Here is a 22,013-nt window from a genome sequence, read left to right on the forward strand (position 1 = left end):
GAATTCTGGACTCACAACTCGAAGAGCTCTTAGATACATTGAAGAAAAAATTGACTTTTTTACATTGTATTTATGCCCTGAAAAATAATGAACATAAGATAAATTGTTCGTAGGTTTTCTGTAAACACTAAACTTTAATAAAGAGTTTTCCCTATGAATAAGCACATCTAAGAATGGCAAACATTTATCAATTTCAGTCTCCATAGTAAATTTTATGGAGGTGACTTGGTCATTAAGTTTGGCTACAAATTCGTCTGTGTTTACATCTGAAGGCCAAATACACAAGATATCATCAACATATCTAAACCAAGGAATGATTCCAGGAGTTATTTTTGAAACGAATTTCTTTTCAAAGAATTCCATGTACAGGTTTGAGAGCAATGGCGATAGAGGATTCCCCATTGCCATTCCAAAAGTCTGTAAATAATACTCATTATTAAAGGTAAATTTACATTCTTTAATGCACAACTTAACAAGACTGACAATAATATCAGCAGAAAGAGGTAAGTCATGGCTCATTAGTTCACGAGCAAGATAATCGAGAATATCATCGACCGGTACCTTAGTGAACAAGGAACAAACGTCAAAACTGATTAACTTTACATCAGGAGTGACAGGAACACTATTCAATTTGTTAACTAAATCAAGAGAATTTGTCAAATGAGAAGAGGAGATAGTTCCTAACAAAGGGGACAAGATTTTGGTAAGCCATTTGGAGAGTTTGTAAGAAATGGATCCCACAGAACTGATGATAGGTCTCATGGGATGTCTTTTGCCATATCAACCTTCTGCAGTTAAAATTGCTAGTTCATTGTTACAGCTTGAAAAACATAACTCTCTGTCTTCACAAAACCTAAACCTGGTTAAAGGTATTGTTTATGGTTCAATGTTGACGCCCCAAACAAGCAATTTTCCCGAAAGATTCAGACGAAGCTTACAGGAGTTAAGAGCCGATCCTTCCATTCATATAACAAAGGCTGATAAATCCAGCACCATTGTTATTTTAAACAAGGAGGAATATATTTCGAAAATGAATGATCTCCTCCTAGATTCTTCAACGTACACTAAGCTTAGGAAAAATCCTCTTGAGGACATCATCAAGTTCTTCAATAGTAGCTTGAGGAAGTTGTTAAGTAAACATAAAGATCTTCTTAATCAATTTACTACTTCATCACCTTCATTACCATATCTATATGGTCTTGTCAAGACGCATAAGCCTAACAATCCCATGAGACCTATCATCAGTTCTGTGGGATCCATTTCTTACAAACTCTCCAAATGGCTTACCAAAATCTTGTCCCCTTTGTTAGGAACTATCTCCTCTTCTCATTTGACAAATTCTCTTGATTTAGTTAACAAATTGAATAGTGTTCCTGTCACTCCTGATGTAAAGTTAATCAGTTTTGACGTTTGTTCCTTGTTCACTAAGGTACCGGTCGATGATATTCTCGATTATCTTGCTCGTGAACTAATGAGCCATGACTTACCTCTTTCTGCTGATATTATTGTCAGTCTTGTTAAGTTGTGCATTAAAGAATGTAAATTTACCTTTAATAATGAGTATTATTTACAGACTTTTGGAATGGCAATGGGGAATCCTCTATCGCCATTGCTCTCAAACCTGTACATGGAATTCTTTGAAAAGAAATTCGTTTCAAAAATAACTCCTGGAATCATTCCTTGGTTTAGATATGTTGATGATATCTTGTGTATTTGGCCTTCAGATGTAAACACAGACGAATTTGTAGCCAAACTTAATGACCAAGTCACCTCCATAAAATTTACTATGGAGACTGAAATTGATAAATGTTTGCCATTCTTAGATGTGCTTATTCATAGGGAAAACTCTTCATTAAAGTTTAGTGTTTACAGAAAACCTACGAACAATTTATCTTATGTTCATTATTTTTCAGGGCATAAATACAATGTAAAAAAGTCAATTTTTTCTTCAATGTATCTAAGAGCTCTTCGAGTTGTGAGTCCAGAATTCTTAGATGAAGAATTTAAGAATATTGATTCGATTGGTCTTAAGCTTTGTTACCCACTGAATTTTTTGGAAGTTTGTCGTAACAAAGCTCGTCGTACATATTATAATAATGTATGCAGTGAAAGGATTCGCCCAAAGAATGTGTTATGTTTACCATATTTCTCTGGGTTTGAGAATATTGTCAAGGCCTTGAAACTTTTTAATATAGATGTAATGTTTAGCTACGAAAACACTGTTGGTAAGCTATTAGTAAGGAACAGCCCTCGTAGTGATAATTGCGTCATTTATAAAATACCTTGTAAGGAATGTAATAAGTTCTATGTCGGGCAAACATCTAAAGATTTAAAATGTAGAATATCGCAACATAAATACTCTGTAAAACATGGCCAATTGTCTAATGCTTTGTTTGTGCATTTGTCAGAAAAAGCTCACCAAATTGATTGGGAGAGTGCTTCTTCAATAACAAATTGTAAAAGCACCTATAACAGAAACATAATTGAATCTGCTTTGATACAGATCACCAAAGAAAGTAATTTGAATATTAGCAGTGGTCTATATAACTTAGATCCATTTCTAATAGATCAGCTAAAGGGCGATTTAAGTAGAATCATTGAAAAACATTTGTCTCACTAATTTATTGTATATATTTACTTCTTTATGTTATAATTACCTATATATTATGCTTGTATGTCTGCTGTATCAGATGGGCCATTGTGCTACATCGGATGTGCCAATTGGGTGCATCTGATGGGCCAATGGGCCTTCTGCGTTGTCCAAGTATTGTACCTCACCTTACTTCACCACTCCTTCCTGCCTATTTATACCCATCACTCGATCTGTAAAATGACCTTCTGAAGATGTATTTAATATACGAAAGTACTTAAGGAAATTTCCTGTTTCATTTTTCCTCCGTGGTCTGACATTGTCACATTCTTAATCACGTGTTTATTTTCGTGATATACACACACATATATATATATATATATATATATATATATATATATATATATATATATATATATATATATATATATATATATATATATATATACATAGGTGCAGAATGAGTGACATTTGGCTTACAATTTGAAAGGTGATATGTTGTGGAGACAAAGTGAGGCTTACCATTAGAGAGGTGAGACATATGTCCTCCTTTCCCTGAGCGGCTGAAACACTAATCTAATTGGTGGGTTGATGTCGGGTCCAGATTATCCTCATCCCATCAGTCAAGTGCATTTGCCACCGCGAAAGACATTATCGCTAATCTTGATTAATTCTGCAGTAATCACTAAGAATAAGTAAGGGGAGGGGGTGGGGGGGGGGGGGGAGTTAGGGAGGAAGGAGAGAGGGAGAGGGAATCTTTGCTAATGTTTTCACACTGATGGTGGGACTCTACCTCTTGGGCTCCGCCTGTTCGTTCTTGGGCATGTTTGTTTTCAAGACTGTGGATGGCTTTAACCTTCGTCTCTTCGGCTTTATTGGACTAATACTGGAGTATGCAGCACCGGCGTGGAATACGCACCTTCTAAAGCAAACACCTAATATTAAAAATGTACAAAGGTGTGCAACTGCTGTCAGAGCTAAGAGATGACAGAGCTAACTTCTATCCAGTGTGTGTGTGTGTGTGTGTGTGTGTGTGTGTGTGTGTGTGTGTGTGTGTGTGTGTGTGTGTGTGTGAAAAACAGATGATTGAATGACTGTTGAGAAGAAGAGCCAAAGCTCATCCCCCGCGAGCACAACTAGGTGAGTAGACAACCTCCTACACACACCTTATTATGAGGAGGGTTAGAATAGAGGAAAATAATATGAGGCTACAAGATGACTTAGACTGAAGGAATGATCCAACTAATGGCTACTAACGTTCAACCCAAGTAAATGTAAGGTAATGAAACTAGGCAGTGGAAACAGGAGGCCAGACAGAGGTTACAGAATGGGAGATAAAGTACTTCATGAAACGGACAAAGAGAAAGATCTAGGAGTTGATATCACACCAAACCTGTCTCCTGAAGCCCACATAAAAAGAATTACATCTGCGGCATATGCGAGGCTGGCTAACATCAGAACAGCGTTCAGGAACCTGTGTAAGGAATCATTCAGAACCTTGTATACCGTATATGTAAGACCAGTCCTGGAGTATGCAGCCCCAGCATGGAGCCCGTACCTTGTCAAACACAAGACGAAGCTGGAAAAAGTTCAGAGGTATGCCACTAAGCTAGTCCCAGAACTAAAAGGCATGAGTTATGAGGAAAGGTTGCGTGAAATGCACCTCATGATGTCATGGAAGACAGAAGAGTAAGGGGAGACATGATCACTACCTACAAAATTCTCAGAGGAATTGACAGGGTAGATAAAGATAAACTGTTTAACACTGGTGGTACGCGAACAAGGTGACACAGGTGGAAACTGAGTACCGACATGAGCCACACAGACGTTAGAAGGAAGTTTTTCAGTGTCAGAGTAGTTAACAGGTGGAATGCATTAGGCAGTGATGTGGTGGAGGCTGACTCCATACACAGTTTCAAATGTAGATATGATAGAGCCCAGTAGGCTCAGGAACCTGTACACCAGTTGATTGACAGTTGAGAGGCGGGACCATAGAGCCAAAGCTCAACCCCCGCAAGCACAACTAGGTGAGTACACTTAGCAGCGCACCCTCTCCCCCCCCCCACATACACATTTCTCAAACCTCCCCCTCCCCTCTAACCCCCCCCCCCCTCCCACCACAAACCCCCACTTATCCGGGCATCAGCAGTAGGGGATGGCTGTGGCCGCCCCAGTGTCCGGTTGCCGGAGTAAATATGGTACATCTCATCTACATAACCGGATTATGACGGTAGTGCTGGCGTCACGTCCGATGTGGCGTCACGTCCGATGTAGCGTCACGTCCGATGTAGCGTCACGTCCGATGTGGCGTCACGTCCGATGTAGCGTCACGTCCGATGTAGCATGAAGTCCGATGTAGCGTCACGTCCGATGTAGCATGACGTCCGATGTAGCGTCACGTCCGATGTAGCATGACGTCCGATGTAGCGTCACGTCCGATGTAGCGTCACGTCCGATGTAGCATGACGTCCGATGTAGCGTCACGTCCGATGTAGCGTCACGTCCGATGTAGCATGACGTCCGATGTAGCATGACGTCCGATGTAGCATGACGACCGATGTAACGTCACGTCCGATGTAGCATGACGTCCGATGTAGCATGACGTCCGATGTCGCGTCACGTCCGATGTAGCATGACGTCCGATGTAGCGTCACGTCCGATGTAGCATGACGTCCGATGTAGCGTCACGTCCGATGTAGCGTCACGTCCGATGTAGCATGACGTCCGATGTAGCGTCACGTCCGATGTAGCATGACGTCCGATGTAGCATGACGTCCGATGTAACGTCACGTCCGATGTAGCATGACGTCCGATGTAGCGTCACGTCCGATGTAGCATGACGTCCGATGTAACGTCACGTCCGATGTAGCATGACGTCCGATGTAGCATGACGTCCGATGTAGCGTCACGTCCGATGTAGCATGACGTCCGATGTAGCATGACGTCCGATCTAGCATGACGTCCGATGTAGCATGACGTCCGATGTAGCATGACGTCCGATGTAGCGTCACGTCCGATGTAGCGTCACGTCCGATGTAGCGTCACGTCCGATGTAGCATGACGTCCGATGTAGCATGACGTCCGATGTAGCGTCACGTCCGATGTAGCATGACGTCCGATGTAACGTCACTTCCGATGTAACGTCACGTCCGATGTAGCGTCACGTCCGATGTAGCATGACGTCCGATGTAGCGTCACGTCCGATGTAGCGTCACGTCAGATGTAGCATGACGTCCGATGTAACGTCACGTCCGATGTAGCGTCACGTCCGATGTAGCATGACTGTCCGATGTAGCGTCACGTCCGATGTAGCATGACGTCCGATGTAACGTCAAGTCCGATGTAGCATGACGTCCGATGTAGCATGACGTCCGATGTAGCGTCACGTCCGATGTAGCATGACGTCCGATGTAGCGTCACGTCCGATGTAGCATGACGTCCGATGTAGCGTCACGTCCGATGTAGCATGGCGTCCGATGTAACGTCAAGTCCGATGTAATGTCACGTCCGGTGTAGCGTCACGTCCGATGTAGCATGACGTCCGATGTAACGTCAAGTCCGATGTAACGTCACGTCCGATGTAGCGTCACGTCCGATGTAGCGTCACGTCCGATGTAGCATGACGTCCGATGTAGCGTCACGTCCGATGTAGCATGACGTCCGATGTAGCATCAAACAAGAAGTGACTGAGAAGAAGCGAAGAGCCACACGCGGGAAATCTTCACCACACACTTTAGAGGCAAGGAATTCATCACGCATCAATACCCAACAAAATAAATGGATGAAACTACATGATGTTCGAGGGAAGATGTGCCTGGAGGCCGGCCCGCGACGCCCCCAGGCCCTCACTGCACGCCAGACACAACAGCCCCCTACACCTTATAACACACAGCATGTTGACCAGACTACACACTAGAAAGTGAAGGGACGACGACGTTTCGGTCCGTCCTGGATCATTCTCAAGTCGATTCTCAAGTCATTGACTTGAGAATGGTCCAGGACGGACCGAAACGTCGTGGTCCCTACACTTTCTAGTGTGTGATGTGGTCAACATACTTGAGCCACGTTATTGTGACTCCTCGCCTGCACACACAGCAGCATACACGATACATGGATACAGAAGCCTACACGATGAGTTACAATATTTATTCAAAAGAGAGAAAATAAAAAAATGGGATGATGTAATAAGCCAAACCGACCACATCAGCCCAGGAAGGTCCTGGAAACAAAGTAGAAACAAGTGATGGAGCCTCAACCGAGACTCCATCACTTAGCACCTTTTAACCACTTAGCACTCCTTTCTTAGCACCTCCATTAAGGCTCAACCTTAGCACCTTACTTAAAAGGCGCCTCAGAACATAAGTTTTACAACGACAGAGAACAAGAACATGAATTTAGGAAGCATTGAGCAAAAATATTCAAAATAAACCCTGACGACAATATCAATATTTGTCTCAAATTAGGAAGAGTAATTACAAATTTAGTGGACAACAGAGCTGCATCATTACTGACAATGCAGCCACTAGACCTTAACAATACTGGCACTGAGTGCCACCATATGACCCACCTAACCACCACACTGGTCCAAAAGCAATCAGAAGTTGTAATAACAAGCCGCCGGACATTACACAAGATAAACCAACTGGTATTCAACACTGCCAGTGTTACGGTATCAACACGATCGCCGGAGTGGGGAGTGGCAATTTCAGCGCCATCTATGGATCTGCACTCCAACTCTCAGGTATTAGGTGAGACGCTGACAACGCCATCTGTTGGCAGTGGTGTGGCGTCAGTGAAAAGCTCCTGTTTCATACCTTAGTTAGGAGGTGAGGTCGATGATGACCTCTGGTGGGTGACGTAATGATATCAACGCTATCTAGGTTGTGACTGCAATTGAGGACAAAGGTGCCACCGTCGGAAGTAGCGGTGTTGTATGGACCGCCTTGACCAGCCTGGTGACCCGACCACCAACCAGGAGGACATCGACCCCTGGAAGGACTTATCAGGGAAAAGCGTTAAGCCATTACGACTATATAGCACTGGGAAGGAATCAGGTTAAAGATTTCGGGTGGGACGGGCGAAAGGAATGGTGCCCAACCACTTGGACGGTCGGGGATTGAACGCCGACCTGCATGAAGCGAGACCGTCGCTCTACCGTCCACCGGAAGTGGTTGGGGAGTCGAACCACCACAACGTAAACACTTCCTCACTATTCATGTGCTTAAATTAAGACCAAACATATGGGAGCTGAAAAGTCATGGCAATAATTTAAACAAATTTACCATCAGCCTAACCTACCGTAGGCCTAATTAAGCAATCCTAGGCCTAACATACGCAATGTTAGGCCTAAAGTACGTATATCTTCTGCTTAACATACGATACCGTAGGCCTAAGATATGAAATTCTTGGCTTATACGCAATCTTAGGCCTAACATATGCAGTATTAGGCCTATCATATGCAATATTTAGGCCACATTTGGTACAAAACTGTGGTATACCAGACGTAGGAAGTTAGGTGATGACTGCTTTCTCCTCTACAACATTTACCAGTAGAAAACCTGCACATTTTTTCAGGTTGAGATGATTTCGGAGCTTAGCGTCCCCGCGGCCCGGTCCTCGACTAGGCCTCCTTTTTGTTACACATCCCCAGGAAGCAGCCCCTAGCAGCTGTCTAACTCCCAGGTACCCATTTACTGCTAGGTGAACAGGAGCTTCAGGGTGAAAGAAACGCTGTCCATTTTGTTTCCGCCTCCACCGGGGATCGATCCCGGAACCTCAGGACTACGAAGCTGAAGCGCTGTCCACTCAGCTGTTGGGCCCCTATCCCCACGGGGTAATGTTCAGCCCCCTCCCCCCTCCCCATAGACCTCACGTCCCCGTAGTCACTGGTAGGTAAGCTGTGTTAGGTAAGGTGAACGGAAAGGGGGGGGAAGGGAAAGGGGTAAAGAATGGGAGAGGGTATAGGGGGAGGGGAAGAAAATGGGAATGGGTAGTGGAGGTGAGGGGGGGGGGAGATGGTGCCCCAGGCGCGACACCTGACCCGCCATCACCCCGGGGCACCGCCCAGCCAATCTGCGCCTCCGATACTTGACCCCAGAGAAGACCCTAGACTGTGCCTCTCTCCCCCCCCCACCCCCCAGGCCGACCTCAACCCCATCAACCCCCCCCCTCCCCGTCAACTCTCCACCCCCCCCCCCCATTCTTCAGTCTTAGGGACAAGTCCTGACACATGTTAGGACTGTTCACGAAGCACTTGTATAAAGCACTTGCCAAGCTCCAAGTGCCTCAGTGGTCAGGACGGCGAGCTTCGTCGCCTGCACCTGCCACAGGTAACAGTAGCCACCATGTGGCTACCATTCGCACTTTTCATGGAGTCAAATATGAAGTACTTGGCGTGTTTTCCATAGAGTTTTCAGTGCTCGTAAAAATGATTTTCTGCGAGACCCACAAGAGTTGTTTCAGTTTTTCTGAATAATATATTTTCCGAGAGAACGGTGAGAGGACGTGGGGTGTTGGTGAGGAGGGGTGAGTGGGGTGTAAGTGGGGGTGAGTGGGGTGTAAGTGGGGGTGAGTGGGGTGTAAGTGGGGGTGAGTGGGGTGTAAGTGGGGGTGAGTGGGGTGTAAGTGGGGGTGAGTGGGGTGTAAGTGGGGGGGGGAGGAGGGTGTTTATATCCGCCTGCAGAACCTATCCTCACCTATTCGTCACCCCCCCCCCCCACCACCCAACCTTCTCTATCACTACCTCCATCCCCAAAGTTGTAGTAAAAGTTGCGGAAATCGAGGTGTTTGAGTGATGATGACTGGTTGTAGTGGTGGTGGTGGTGACGGCGATGGTGGTGGTGATGAGCGGGAGGTCCACCTGCACCGTTCACGTGTAACGAGCGTGTACATGGTACAATATTACACCATCTAGGCCAACACTATTACTACTTTATATTGATCTTGTTTGGTATTATACTAATGGCCCTCTTTACCAGGGGGAAACCTTGCCGTGATTTCGGGGCTTGGCGTCCCCGCGGCCCGGTCCTCGACCAGGCCTCCTAATTATCAAGTATCATAATTATCAATCTCCTTAACAGATATAAATTATAACGCGAGATATAAACCCAGTATTATTCCACGGTAGGTTCCTGCTTGTAAATAGTACAGGGGGACACTTCTGACTGTGGTCAGGATGAGGGGAACGGTTTGGGACCCCTCGACGGTGCTATAGTGGCATCCCTCACTCACCAGAAAGAGCACGTGTGGTGCCACACAGTTCAATATGCTCTGACTGCTACAGTCAGTGGAGACTGCTATCACGTCAGTTATGAACCTGTAAGACTGTAGACCAAGCATGCAGGCAGTATAGAGTAATGTTCAAGGGGTCATCGATTAGGTGACAATGGCAGAGTAATCAACACCATTGTGCCAAGATTATACACCGAGGTAGTGTATTCTACACACGTTACTGTATTCTACACACGTTACTGTGCATGTCTCTAACATTCCCAGGTACCTAGATCTAGGACCCTTGTAGTTCCTCAGTGTACTAGAAACATTTCTAAGTGCAGGACGCGGTGCTGCATGAACACGTCACGTTCATCAAGAACAAATTATCTCATTCACTGGAGCCTGCGTGTCCACCTGGGGAGGCTGTGGCGGGTTTTGACAACGAGACTTGTCCAGTTTGTGGAGAAAACGGGAGACTGGACAATGTACGTGAAAGCAGGCGTGGTGGTAGTGGTTAAAGAGGTAGTGGTGGTGGTGGTTGTGGTTGCATCATCATTGGTGGAGGGCTAGTGAGGCCTAGCGAGCCGTCCCTGCCAATCAAGAAGACGCTGTCGATCCTGGCCCACAGGACCCCCTCCCTGGTCACTTCACCACGACCATCCAATCACTGTGCTTCCGGTGGGCCCCTGGCTGATCGGGTTGCTTCCTCCTGCACCTTCAGGTCTCCTTAACTCCCCCTCCCGGCCCTCCACCCCTTCCACACGCCGGTGTCTGGAGCTGGCATCCTGTTCCACTGGTGATCTAACTTGCACATTCCTCCCCCCCCCCACACACACCCACACATACCCACCCCCACCCACTCGTCTCACTCACCTGCCAGCACGCAGCAACATGCAGTGTTGCAGAGTGCACAAAATACTGCACATCGATGCGTGTCATTAATTTGTGCATCCACACCATTTAAGGATAAGTTATATTAATATTTTACAAAAATAAAGGGTTCGAAATTAACTATATAATGAGGCGCCGGGAAAATATTGTGTGTAGCTGACACTTGACTCCGAAGCGTTAACGAGGTTGTTTAAAACAATAATTACCTTGGGATGTGAAGGAAAGATGCACAGGTTCCGTAAATGGTTGAGTAACACTACTTCTGTGATCGACACAAATTTGTGGGCTAAAACTGTTCCTCGTGCCATGATCCCAGAACTATGACCGGGTAGTTTATTGTCCCAGTAAGCAGCTGAATGGCCAATCCGTCCACTTACAAATTACGTCGCTTTTCGCTCGTAAAAAATGGGTTATGGGCGCCTAACAGCTGGGTGGACAGCGCTTCGAATTCGTAGCCCTGAGGTTCCGGGTTCGATCCCCGGTGGAGGCGGAAACTAATGGGCAAAATGTTTCTTTCACCCTGATGAAACTCTTTTTACTGTTACCTAGCAGTAAATAGGTACCTGGGAGTTAGACAGCTGCTACGGGCTGCTTCCTGGGAGTGTGTAACAAAAAAGGTGGCCTGGTCGAGGACCGGGCCAAGGGGACGCTAAGCCCCGAAATCATCTCAAGATAGGCGACCCACTCTTCACGCGTAGAGCAGCAGCAGCAGCAGCAGCACGGGTGTGAACGCTCAATTCACATAACTGTCAACTTTAGCCAATTGTTGTGGTGTAAGATTATTGTTTATTCATAACTGGTGATTGTTGTAATAATGTAGTGGAACGTTAGCAGCTTATGTTCAGGAGTAAACCTGAAGCAGCCTAGCAGCTTGTGTTCAGGAGTAAACCTGAAGCAGCCTAGCAGCTTGTGTTCAGGAGTAAACCTGAAGCAGCCTAGCAGCTTGTGTTCAGGAGTAAACCTGAAGCAGCCTAGCAGCTTGTGTTCAGGAGTAAACCTGAAGCAGCCTAGCAGCTTGTGTTCAGGAGTAAACCTGAAGCAGCCTAGCAGCTTGTGTTCAGGAGTAAACCTGAAGCAGCCTAGCAGCTTGTGTTCAGGAGTAAACCTGAAGCAGCCTAGCAGCTTGTGTTCAGGAGTAAACCTGAAGCAGCCTAGCAGCTTGTGTTCAGGAGTAAACCTGAAGCAGCCTAGCAGCTTGTGTTCAGGAGTAAACCTGAAGCAGCCTAGCAGCTTGTGTTCAGGAGTAAACCTGAAGCAGCCTAGCAGCTTGTGTTCAGGAGTAAACCTGAAGCAGCCTAGCAGCTTGTGTTCAGGAGTAAACCTGAAGCAGCCTAGCAGCTTGTGTTCAGGAGTAAACCTGAAGCAGCCTAGCAGCTTGTGTTCAGGAGTAAACCTGAAGCAGCCTAGCAGCTTGTGTTCAGGAGTAAACCTGAAGCAGCCTAGCAGCTTGTGTTCAGGAGTAAACCTGAAGCAGCCTAGCAGCTTGTGTTCAGGAGTAAACCTGAAGCAGCCTAGCAGCTTGTGTTCAGGAGTAAACCTGAAGCAGCCTAGCAGCTTGTGTTCAGGAGTAAACCTGAAGCAGCCTAGCAGCTTGTGTTCAGGAGTAAACCTGAAGCAGCCTAGCAGCTTGTGTTCAGGAGTAAACCTGAAGCAGCCTAGCAGCTTGTGTTCAGGAGTAAACCTGAAGCAGCCTAGCAGCTTGTGTTCAGGAGTAAACCTGAAGCAGCCTAGCAGCTTGTGTTCAGGAGTAAACCTGAAGCAGCCTAGCAGCTTGTGTTCAGGAGTAAACCTGAAGCAGCCTAGCAGCTTGTGTTCAGGAGTAAACCTGAAGCAGCCTAGCAGCTTGTGTTCAGGAGTAAACCTGAAGCAGCCTAGCAGCTTGTGTTCAGGAGTAAACCTGAAGCAGCCTAGCAGCTTGTGTTCAGGAGTAAACCTGAAGCAGCCTAGCAGCTTGTGTTCAGGAGTAAACCTGAAGCAGCCTAGCAGCTTGTGTTCAGGAGTAAACCTGAAGCAGCCTAGCAGCTTGTGTTCAGGAGTAAACCTGAAGCAGCCTAGCAGCTTGTGTTCAGGAGTAAACCTGAAGCAGCCTAGCAGCTTGTGTTCAGGAGTAAACCTGAAGCAGCCTAGCAGCTTGTGTTCAGGAGTAAACCTGAAGCAGCCTAGCAGCTTGTGTTCAGGAGTAAACCTGAAGCAGCCTAGCAGCTTGTGTTCAGGAGTAAACCTGAAGCAGCCTAGCAGCTTGTGTTCAGGAGTAAACCTGAAGCAGCCTAGCAGCTTGTGTTCAGGAGTAAACCTGAAGCAGCCTAGCAGCTTGTGTTCAGGAGTAAACCTGAAGCAGCCTAGCAGCTTGTGTTCAGGAGTAAACCTGAAGCAGCCTAGCAGCTTGTGTTCAGGAGTAAACCTGAAGCAGCCTAGCAGCTTGTGTTCAGGAGTAAACCTGAAGCAGCCTAGCAGCTTGTGTTCAGGAGTAAACCTGAAGCAGCCTAGCAGCTTGTGTTCAGGAGTAAACCTGAAGCAGCCTAGCAGCTTGTGTTCAGGAGTAAACCTGAAGCAGCCTAGCAGCTTGTGTTCAGGAGTAAACCTGAAGCAGCCTAGCAGCTTGTGTTCAGGAGTAAACCTGAAGCAGCCTAGCAGCTTGTGTTCAGGAGTAAACCTGAAGCAGCCTAGCAGCTTGTGTTCAGGAGTAAACCTGAAGCAGCCTAGCAGCTTGTGTTCAGGAGTAAACCTGAAGCAGCCTAGCAGCTTGTGTTCAGGAGTAAACCTGAAGCAGCCTAGCAGCTTGTGTTCAGGAGTAAACCTGAAGCAGCCTAGCAGCTTGTGTTCAGGAGTAAACCTGAAGCAGCCTAGCAGCTTGTGTTCAGGAGTAAACCTGAAGCAGCCTAGCAGCTTGTGTTCAGGAGTAAACCTGAAGCAGCCTAGCAGCTTGTGTTCAGGAGTAAACCTGAAGCAGCCTAGCAGCTTGTGTTCAGGAGTAAACCTGAAGCAGCCTAGCAGCTTGTGTTCAGGAGTAAACCTGAAGCAGCCTAGCAGCTTGTGTTCAGGAGTAAACCTGAAGCAGCCTAGCAGCTTGTGTTCAGGAGTAAACCTGAAGCAGCCTAGCAGCTTGTGTTCAGGAGTAAACCTGAAGCAGCCTAGCAGCTTGTGTTCAGGAGTAAACCTGAAGCAGCCTAGCAGCTTGTGTTCAGGAGTAAACCTGAAGCAGCCTAGCAGCTTGTGTTCAGGAGTAAACCTGAAGCAGCCTAGCAGCTTGTGTTCAGGAGTAAACCTGAAGCAGCCTAGCAGCTTGTGTTCAGGAGTAAACCTGAAGCAGCCTAGCAGCTTGTGTTCAGGAGTAAACCTGAAGCAGCCTAGCAGCTTGTGTTCAGGAGTGCTTGCCGCTGGCGGTTACGAGATGCCGCATTACAGTGAGTACCTTATAATTTTGCTAGGAGTTCCACCCCAAAATTATTTGTACTTAAATTAACACATTTTATGACGCCATTATTTATCGTTAACGTTTTACATAAAAGTGATAACGTAACCTATTAACGACAGCTTGGACACAACACTGTAATTAAGTAGACTAATTTGCTAGAAATTTGTGGATCTGGTGACGTGGTGGAAAGCACGGGGCAGCAACGTTCAAAATCAGTGCCTCGTTGGCAAAAAAATGCACTTACGGTAAGTCCACAACGGGCTCACCATAGCCCGTGCTACTTGGAACTTTTTGTTCCGAGTAGCTGAATCTTAAACAACAACAACAACAACAATAACATGACTTTTGGATGGGGAGGATGTACCGCGTCCGTCCCCTCATTTGACCTATTGATAATTATTGCTATATTTTCTCCCTTACTATTGCATTCAATGAAGGTTCTCGTGGTGTGATGAGTCCATCAAGACATGCCAATCAACGTGTGAGTACATATTTATGTAGAGCGAAGTGTATGTTAAATACGCCACAGTTTCATAAACTAACAAAGAAGGATAGCATATACACTACCTAAACTGGTATTGGATATGTAAGTTAATGATTTTGTATTTTTCTACCGTGTCTATTCTCATGACTGAAGCAGGAGTTTAATAGCCTAAGTTGTGATTATTCCAGTGAAATTTCAACAGTATAATAATACTAGTTTTGTCTTGTGTAAAAGTTTCTTAGATTTACCAGGTGATCTTAAATTAACCTCTGTTCTCCAGAGTCTTTAACAGCATTACGCCTACTGCTGAACTGCGGGCCGGTCCTGTAGGGGGACAGTCTGACAGAGTAATTACTAAGACATAACAGTTATACAAGATTAAGATCACCACAGGGAAGACTCGGCAGCCTTACCCACGGTTGAGCTCACTTCGTGGAAGACTGTATCTTTACACACGATTGGAATCCCTAAATGCGCTAACAATTCCTTCCTGCTCGTTGGACCACACGGCAAGATGTCAGGCTTGGCCACAAGAGAGCTGAATTACTATTTACTGTGAGGAATATACACTTATACCATTCTCCTTCCAGAGAATCTGGTACAAGCTAATCTGCCTTATCCAGAGCATCGGGCTCCGACATCCTGGGGTAACCTGACCTGCTTGGTCAGGCAGTGCCACGATAATCGGGAAAACGAAATGCATGTTCAATGTTCGGAGTTCTGGGGTAAAAGTACCGGTTACAACGTTCTTGTAACGACTTACTCGCTAGTTTATGGTACGATTCTTGCCGTGTGTGTTGGTTGGAGGGGGGGGGGGTGTGGGGTGTTGGTGGAGTGTTGGTGGGGTGTGCTGGTGTTGGGGAGCCTCGTGGAGGAGGTTGTGGGGGTGGAGATCACTGATGAAGCCCCTGGCTCACCTTAGTAGCTAATACAGGCAGGATGCGACGTGATTTCTGGACATCTGACCCTCTGGGAACTGTTTTGCCCGCCCTTACCCACTCTCACCTGGCCCCCACTCACCCACCTACACCTGGCCCCCCACTCTCACCCACCTACACCTGGCCCCTACCTTCACCCACCCACACCTGCCCACCCTCACCGCCTCCCGGCCCCACCCACACCTGGCCTCCGCCCTCGCCACCCACACTACTCACAATGCTCTTTCCACTCCCGCCCATAACCTCAAACCCACCCATTTAGGGTATCCGTCTTGCTGCGATGAAAACTGCCAGATGATTGGTTGATGAAAGCTGCCAGGTGATTGGCTGAGCAGCTTCTGAATCTGAAACATGTTATCCGCTAAACTAGTATCGATTAAATTCACAAATACTATTGTTTACATTCTGGTACGGAAATTTATGTATTTTAGTTTGTATTTTTATTTAATGTAAAAGGGGACGGGGGAATTGGAATGAAACGGTTATCCATCTACCGTAGTTAGTTTTAAATGATTAGGAAATATGTCTATTTCCCTCAAAGCACCATATGTCAATCATGAGAGTGTACACACACACACACACACACACACACACACACACACACACACACACACACACACACGTCTGTCAGTCATGAGTGTATAACAGCCTTCAAGATCAGGTTATCACAAGACAAGCTTGACCTCATGCCGGGCTTGGACAGTAGAAAAATTCCCAGAACCCACTCCAGGTATACTACATGTATACTCCAGGTATTCTTCAGGTATACTCCAGGTATACTCCAGGGCATGAGGACACCCCTGGTGATGACAGAGACAATGGTGAAACTTAAGAGAGCAAAAGAAACCTTGTTGAGTCGCCAGGGGTTAAAAAGACGGGGAGAGGGAGGAAGGGAGAGGAAGGGGAGAGAGAGAGGGGAGAGGAAGGGGAGAGGAAGGAAAGGGGAGCAGAGTCTCTTCGTAAAATGAGGGAGGGGTCGAGTTACCATGTGAAAAAGAGCTTTAGCGACATCCGCTGTCAGAGGGGAAGTCAAAGGTTGGGTCAGGTAGTGGTGGTGGTGATTAAGTCAAGTGGTGGGTGATGAAGTCAAGTGGTGGTGGTGATGAAGTCAAGTGGTGGTGGTGATGAAGTCAAGTAGTGGGTGATGAAGTGGTGGGTGATGAAGTCAAGTGGTGGGTGATGAAGTCAAGTGGTGGGTGATGAAGTCAAGTGGTGGGTGATGAAGTCAAGTGGTGGGTGATGAAGTCAAGTGGTGGGTGATGAAGTCAAGTGGTGGGTGATGAAGTCAAGTGGTGGGTGATGAAGTCAAGTAGTGGGTAAGGGGTGAGGGTAAGTTGAGAGGTGAATGGGGAAAAGGGGAGGGAGGTGTGTGGGGGGGGAAGGGAGGTGGGGGGAGGTAAGGGAAAGGAGGGTTTACCCTGCGACGATTACAGGGCTCAGTGTCCCCGCGACCCGGTCCTTGACCAGGCCTCCTAAACGGAGGCGGCATGTAAACTGACTGATGTACATCAATAGAATGATATCAGTGTTGTTTATACATTAAATAACATTAATTAACAGGGACAAACAATCAACACGAAGAAGGCCCATCTGGGGAACACGCATACAGTAATTAAAACATATTAAATGCTATTAAAGTTGTATCTCAAACACACACGAAATGAAAAACTTACAAAATAGGAAAATGGGTCTCCAATTTCCTAATAAGACCCCCAAAAAGATAACTTATCAACACAGTAAAAACCGGATGATTGACTGTAAAGCACAGTGCCCCGGGGTATTGTGCTTGCTCAAGTACCCTGCCTCATCTTCATATCGGACACATACAAGGACACACAGTATAGTGCCGTATTGGACACATACAAGGACACACAGTATAGTGCCGTATTGGACACATACAAGGACACACAGTATAGTACCGTATTGGACACATACAAGGACACACAGTATAGTGCCGTATTGGACACATACAAGAACACAGTACAGTGCCGTATCATCGCGTACAGAATGACACAAAGATTTATGTGAGAAGACAGTGTAGAGGACACAGCAAACCTCCACACAGGTATAAACCATATCTTTCAACGGTTAACAACACGATGCTGTGCGTGGACAAGTTCCAGCTCCTACCCTATGGTAAACACACGTCATGGTCTACTTTCGGACGATATTAGTGACTGGTTAACAAATGCACACAAAGACTTCCTGTCGAGACCAGGAGGCATCACCGTCAGGTTCAAGAAGGTTCACTATAAAGAGTGCAATAAGTGCATCACCAGACCATTCTACAAACACTAAGAACCCAAGACGTCTCAAGAGCTCTCCCTCTAAAGATAAAGAAACATAACTATACCACCTCTAACTATATTCAAACAGAGCGCTTGACACACACCTCTGTAAGTTACACAAGGTAAAAAGATTATCGTGGTATCCACCAGACAATCCTTGCAGTAGTGTTCAAAATATCGAAATATGACTTTTTTTTTTGGCGTTATTCTTTAGCCAAATTCTGGCTCATTGTACATATTTGGAGTTTTAAATTACGACTTTTTATACCAGAATATAAATTGGGAATCGAATTTGGTTCAATATATCACGTTATTTTGATTTCCTCTTGTTTTTGAGGGACTTGTTTAATGGAGGACTCCAGTAGCCACACCAGAGTGCAGGCGAGTTACGTGTAAAACTTGGGTTGGCACCAGCTCTGGGGCTCCGGACTCGTAGAGGATTCGGGCGCATCCAAGTAAAATAATTTTTGCATGTCGTGGTCCATGGGTTAAGGCACACGCCTGGGGTTATCAACTAGACTGTGGGTGATAGATCGGACTGTTTGTAGCGGCATCCAATAGTCTGCCTGGTCAGAGACCGGGCCGCTGGGACACTGATCCAGGGTACCGGATGAAGGTAGCGTCCAGGTAGGGAGGTACTCTACTCTGCCAGACCCTAGCTGCATTATTATGGCACTCTACACCCATCACCATGGTCACTATTCATCATCCTCACTCATCACTATCATCGGTCATCACTATCCTGACCCATCACCGACCATCCACACCCATCACCGTCCATCACCGACCATCCACGCCCATCACCGACCATCCACGCCCATCACCGACCATCCACGCCCATCACCGACCATCCACGCCCATCACCGACCATCACCGACCATCACCGATCATCCACGCCCATCACCGACCATCCACGCCCATCACCGACCATCACCGACCATCCACGCCCATCACCGACCATCCACGCCCATCACCGACCATCACCGACCATCCACGCCCATCACCGACCATCACCGATCATCCACGCCCATCACCGACCATCCACGCCCATCACCGACCATCCACGCCCATCACCGACCATCACCGATCATCCACGCCCATCACCGACCATCCACGCCCATCACCGACCATCCACGCCCATCACCGACCATCCACGCCCATCACCGACCATCCACGCCCATCACCGACCATCCACACCCATTACCGACCATCCACACCCATCACCGACCATCCACGCCCATCACCGAGCATCCACGACCATCACCGACCATCCACGCCCATCACCGACCATCCACGCCCATCACCGACCATCCACGCCCATCACCGACCATCCACGCCCATCACCGACCATCCACGCCCATCACCGACCATCCACGCCCATCACCGACCATCCACACCCATTACCGACCATCCACACCCATCACCGACCATCCACACCCATCACCGACCATCCACGCCCATCACCGACCATCCACGCCCATCCACGCCCATCACCGAGCATCCACGCCCATCACCGACCATCCACGCCCATCCACACCCATTACCGACCATCCACCCCCATCACCGACCATCCACCCCCATCACCGACCATCCACGCCCATCCACGCCCATCACCGACCATCACCGATCATCCACGCCCATCACCGACCATCCACGCCCATCACCGACCATCACCGACCATCCACGCCCATCCACGCCCATCACCGACCATCCACGCCCATCACCGATCATCCACGCCCATCACCGACCATCCACGCCCATCACCGACCATCCACGCCCATCACCGATCATCCACGCCCATCACCGACCATCCACGCCCATCACCGACCATCACCGACCATCCACGCCCATCACCGACCATCCACACCCATTACCGACCATCCACACCCATCACCGACCATCCACACCCATCACCGACCATCCACACCCATCACCGACCATCCACACCCATCACCGACCATCCACCCCCATCACCGACCATCCACGCCCATCACCGACCATCCACGCCCATCACCGACCATCCACGCCCATCACCGACCATCCACGCCCATCACCGAGCATCCACGCCCATCACCGACCATCCACGCCCATCACCGACCATCCACACCCATCACCGACCATCCACGCCCATCACCGACCATCCACGCCCATCACCGAGCATCCACGCCCATCACCGACCATCCACGCCCATCACCGAGCATCCACGCCCATCACCGAGCATCCACGCCCATCACCGACCATCCACACCCATCACCGACCATCCACACCCATCACCGACCATCCACGCCCATCACCGACCATCCACGCCCATCACCGACCATCCACGCCCATCACCGACCATCCACGCCCATCACCGACCATCCACGCCCATCACCGACCATCAGCCGGAGGAGACACACACCTTTCATCAACAAACCCTCCCCGTCACCCTCTCCATCAGCCTGGCTGCAGGGTGGACTAATCCAGTTCGGCTGCCATTGTCGTCTTCAAGAGGCTGGCATTGTGGGTGCTGTCGTGGTGGTGGTCGTCACGCGCCCCGCCGGGTGCTGGCCCTCACAAAGACCTCGGCTCCTCCTCACAGGGGCCCCGCCACCTCTGTTTACCTACTTCTGAAAAGGATCCCGGCGAGCGATTACCGATGGCCAGATGTTCCCCTACCCGGTAATAACCCCAAGATGGCCTGCCCCGCCCTTGTCCTTCCGAATCGAACATTAAAAATACCGTCGGTGATAAGGGCGGCTTATCTTGTATTGCCAAGTTCAACTTGGTTCACTACAGCTCGTGTCTGGAGGATACGATTGTGTAGATGTGAGAGGCAGCCGCGGGAAGGACCCGAGGTAGCGACACACACCCATATAGACGGGGAGTCACAATAACGTGGCTGAAATATGTTGAGCAAACCACATACTAGAAAGTGAAGGAACGACGACGTTTCGGTCCGTCCTGAACCATTCTCAAGTAGATTGTGAGAATCGAATCGACTTGAGAATGGTCCAGGACTGACCGAAACGTCGTCGTCGTCCCTTCACTTTCTAGTGCATGGTTTGCTCAACACACAGACATGCAACACACAAGGCTGGTGGTATCGATACCATCTTGGTCGCCACCTCTGAGGGAGCCAGCACGCAGCTCGCTACTTCCAGCAGGCAAGACCACTCACCACCAGACACATAAGCAATGGCGCGTGAACATCGCGTTCCAACAGACAGGAAACAGAATGGCGGGAAAATGCACTAATTCGTAAGAGATTTCTAAACACGATCCGTCCTTATTGTCCTGACCGCTGTGGGCAACGCAGTTTTCCCATGGAGCTCCAAATGAGCAGTAATTACTGGCTGGTCGAGGAAAAAAGGATTTGAAAGTTGATGAAAAACGGCTTATTAGCGCCCCCTGGAGGCCAGTTGGACCACACGTAAACAAGCACGATATTTTTTAAGACATTAAGAGGACCTCTGCTCCTTTATTATATAAACCTTGTCTGCAGGTTTGGAACTCTTCCTCCCTCAAAACATCTGGGACCTTAAGAGAGCTCTTTGTGTGTCCCAACCATCAAGGCCACGATCCTCCTCAATAAGTCTCGTAAAGGTCAAACCGAATTATCTAAATTACGAACTAAACTCTCTTGCATAGTACTCTACGAAGATCAGAACAGAGAGAGAGAGAGAGAGAGAGAGAGAGAGAGAGAGAGAGAGAGAGAGAGAGAGAGAGAGAGAGAGAGAGAGAGAGAGAGAGAGAGAGAGAGGCAGAGAGACAGGGAAGACAGGGACAGAAGAGAGAGAGAGGCAGAGAGACAGAGGGAAGACAGGGACAGAAGAGAGAGAGAGAGAGAGAGAGAGAGAGAGAGAGAGAGAGAGAGAGAGAGAGAGAGAGAGAGAGAGAGAGAGAGAGAGAGAGAGAGAGAGAGAGACATAGAGACAGAGATAGAGAGAGCAAGAGATTTTATGGGTTAGTGTAGTGTGAGATAAGGGGGTCGTGATGGCTGTAACCGGGGCCCTGCGCGACAGATACACGCTAGGGACCTTCAAGCCTTGACATCTAAATCTGATTCAGGAGACCCGTCGCAGCGCCCACACGCCGACGTGGGGGGCCCGTGGACGCTCCCTGGCCCTCCAGGGAGTAAAGGAGTGCCTCCAGGCATGTTTTACACCAGGTGCCACTGTCAGCGTCACACAGTAGGGAGAATTATGGAGGTCTT

At 47.9% G+C, this 22,013-nt stretch overlaps 1 protein-coding gene across 1 annotated transcript; it reads left to right on the forward strand.

Moving 5' to 3' along the window:
* The first annotated feature begins 18,487 nt into the window (after positions 1–18,487).
* LOC123747686 (uncharacterized) lies at positions 18,488–20,431 on the forward strand. Its single transcript, XM_045729901.2, has one exon. It carries the CDS (start codon positions 18,488–18,490, stop codon positions 20,429–20,431), a length of 1,944 nt encoding a protein of 647 aa, XP_045585857.2.
* The last annotated feature ends 1,582 nt before the right edge of the window (positions 20,432–22,013 follow it).

The sequence above is a fragment of the Procambarus clarkii genome, chromosome 10 (assembly GCF_040958095.1).
Source record: "Procambarus clarkii isolate CNS0578487 chromosome 10, FALCON_Pclarkii_2.0, whole genome shotgun sequence".
Classification (NCBI taxonomy): Eukaryota; Metazoa; Arthropoda; class Malacostraca; order Decapoda; family Cambaridae; genus Procambarus; species Procambarus clarkii.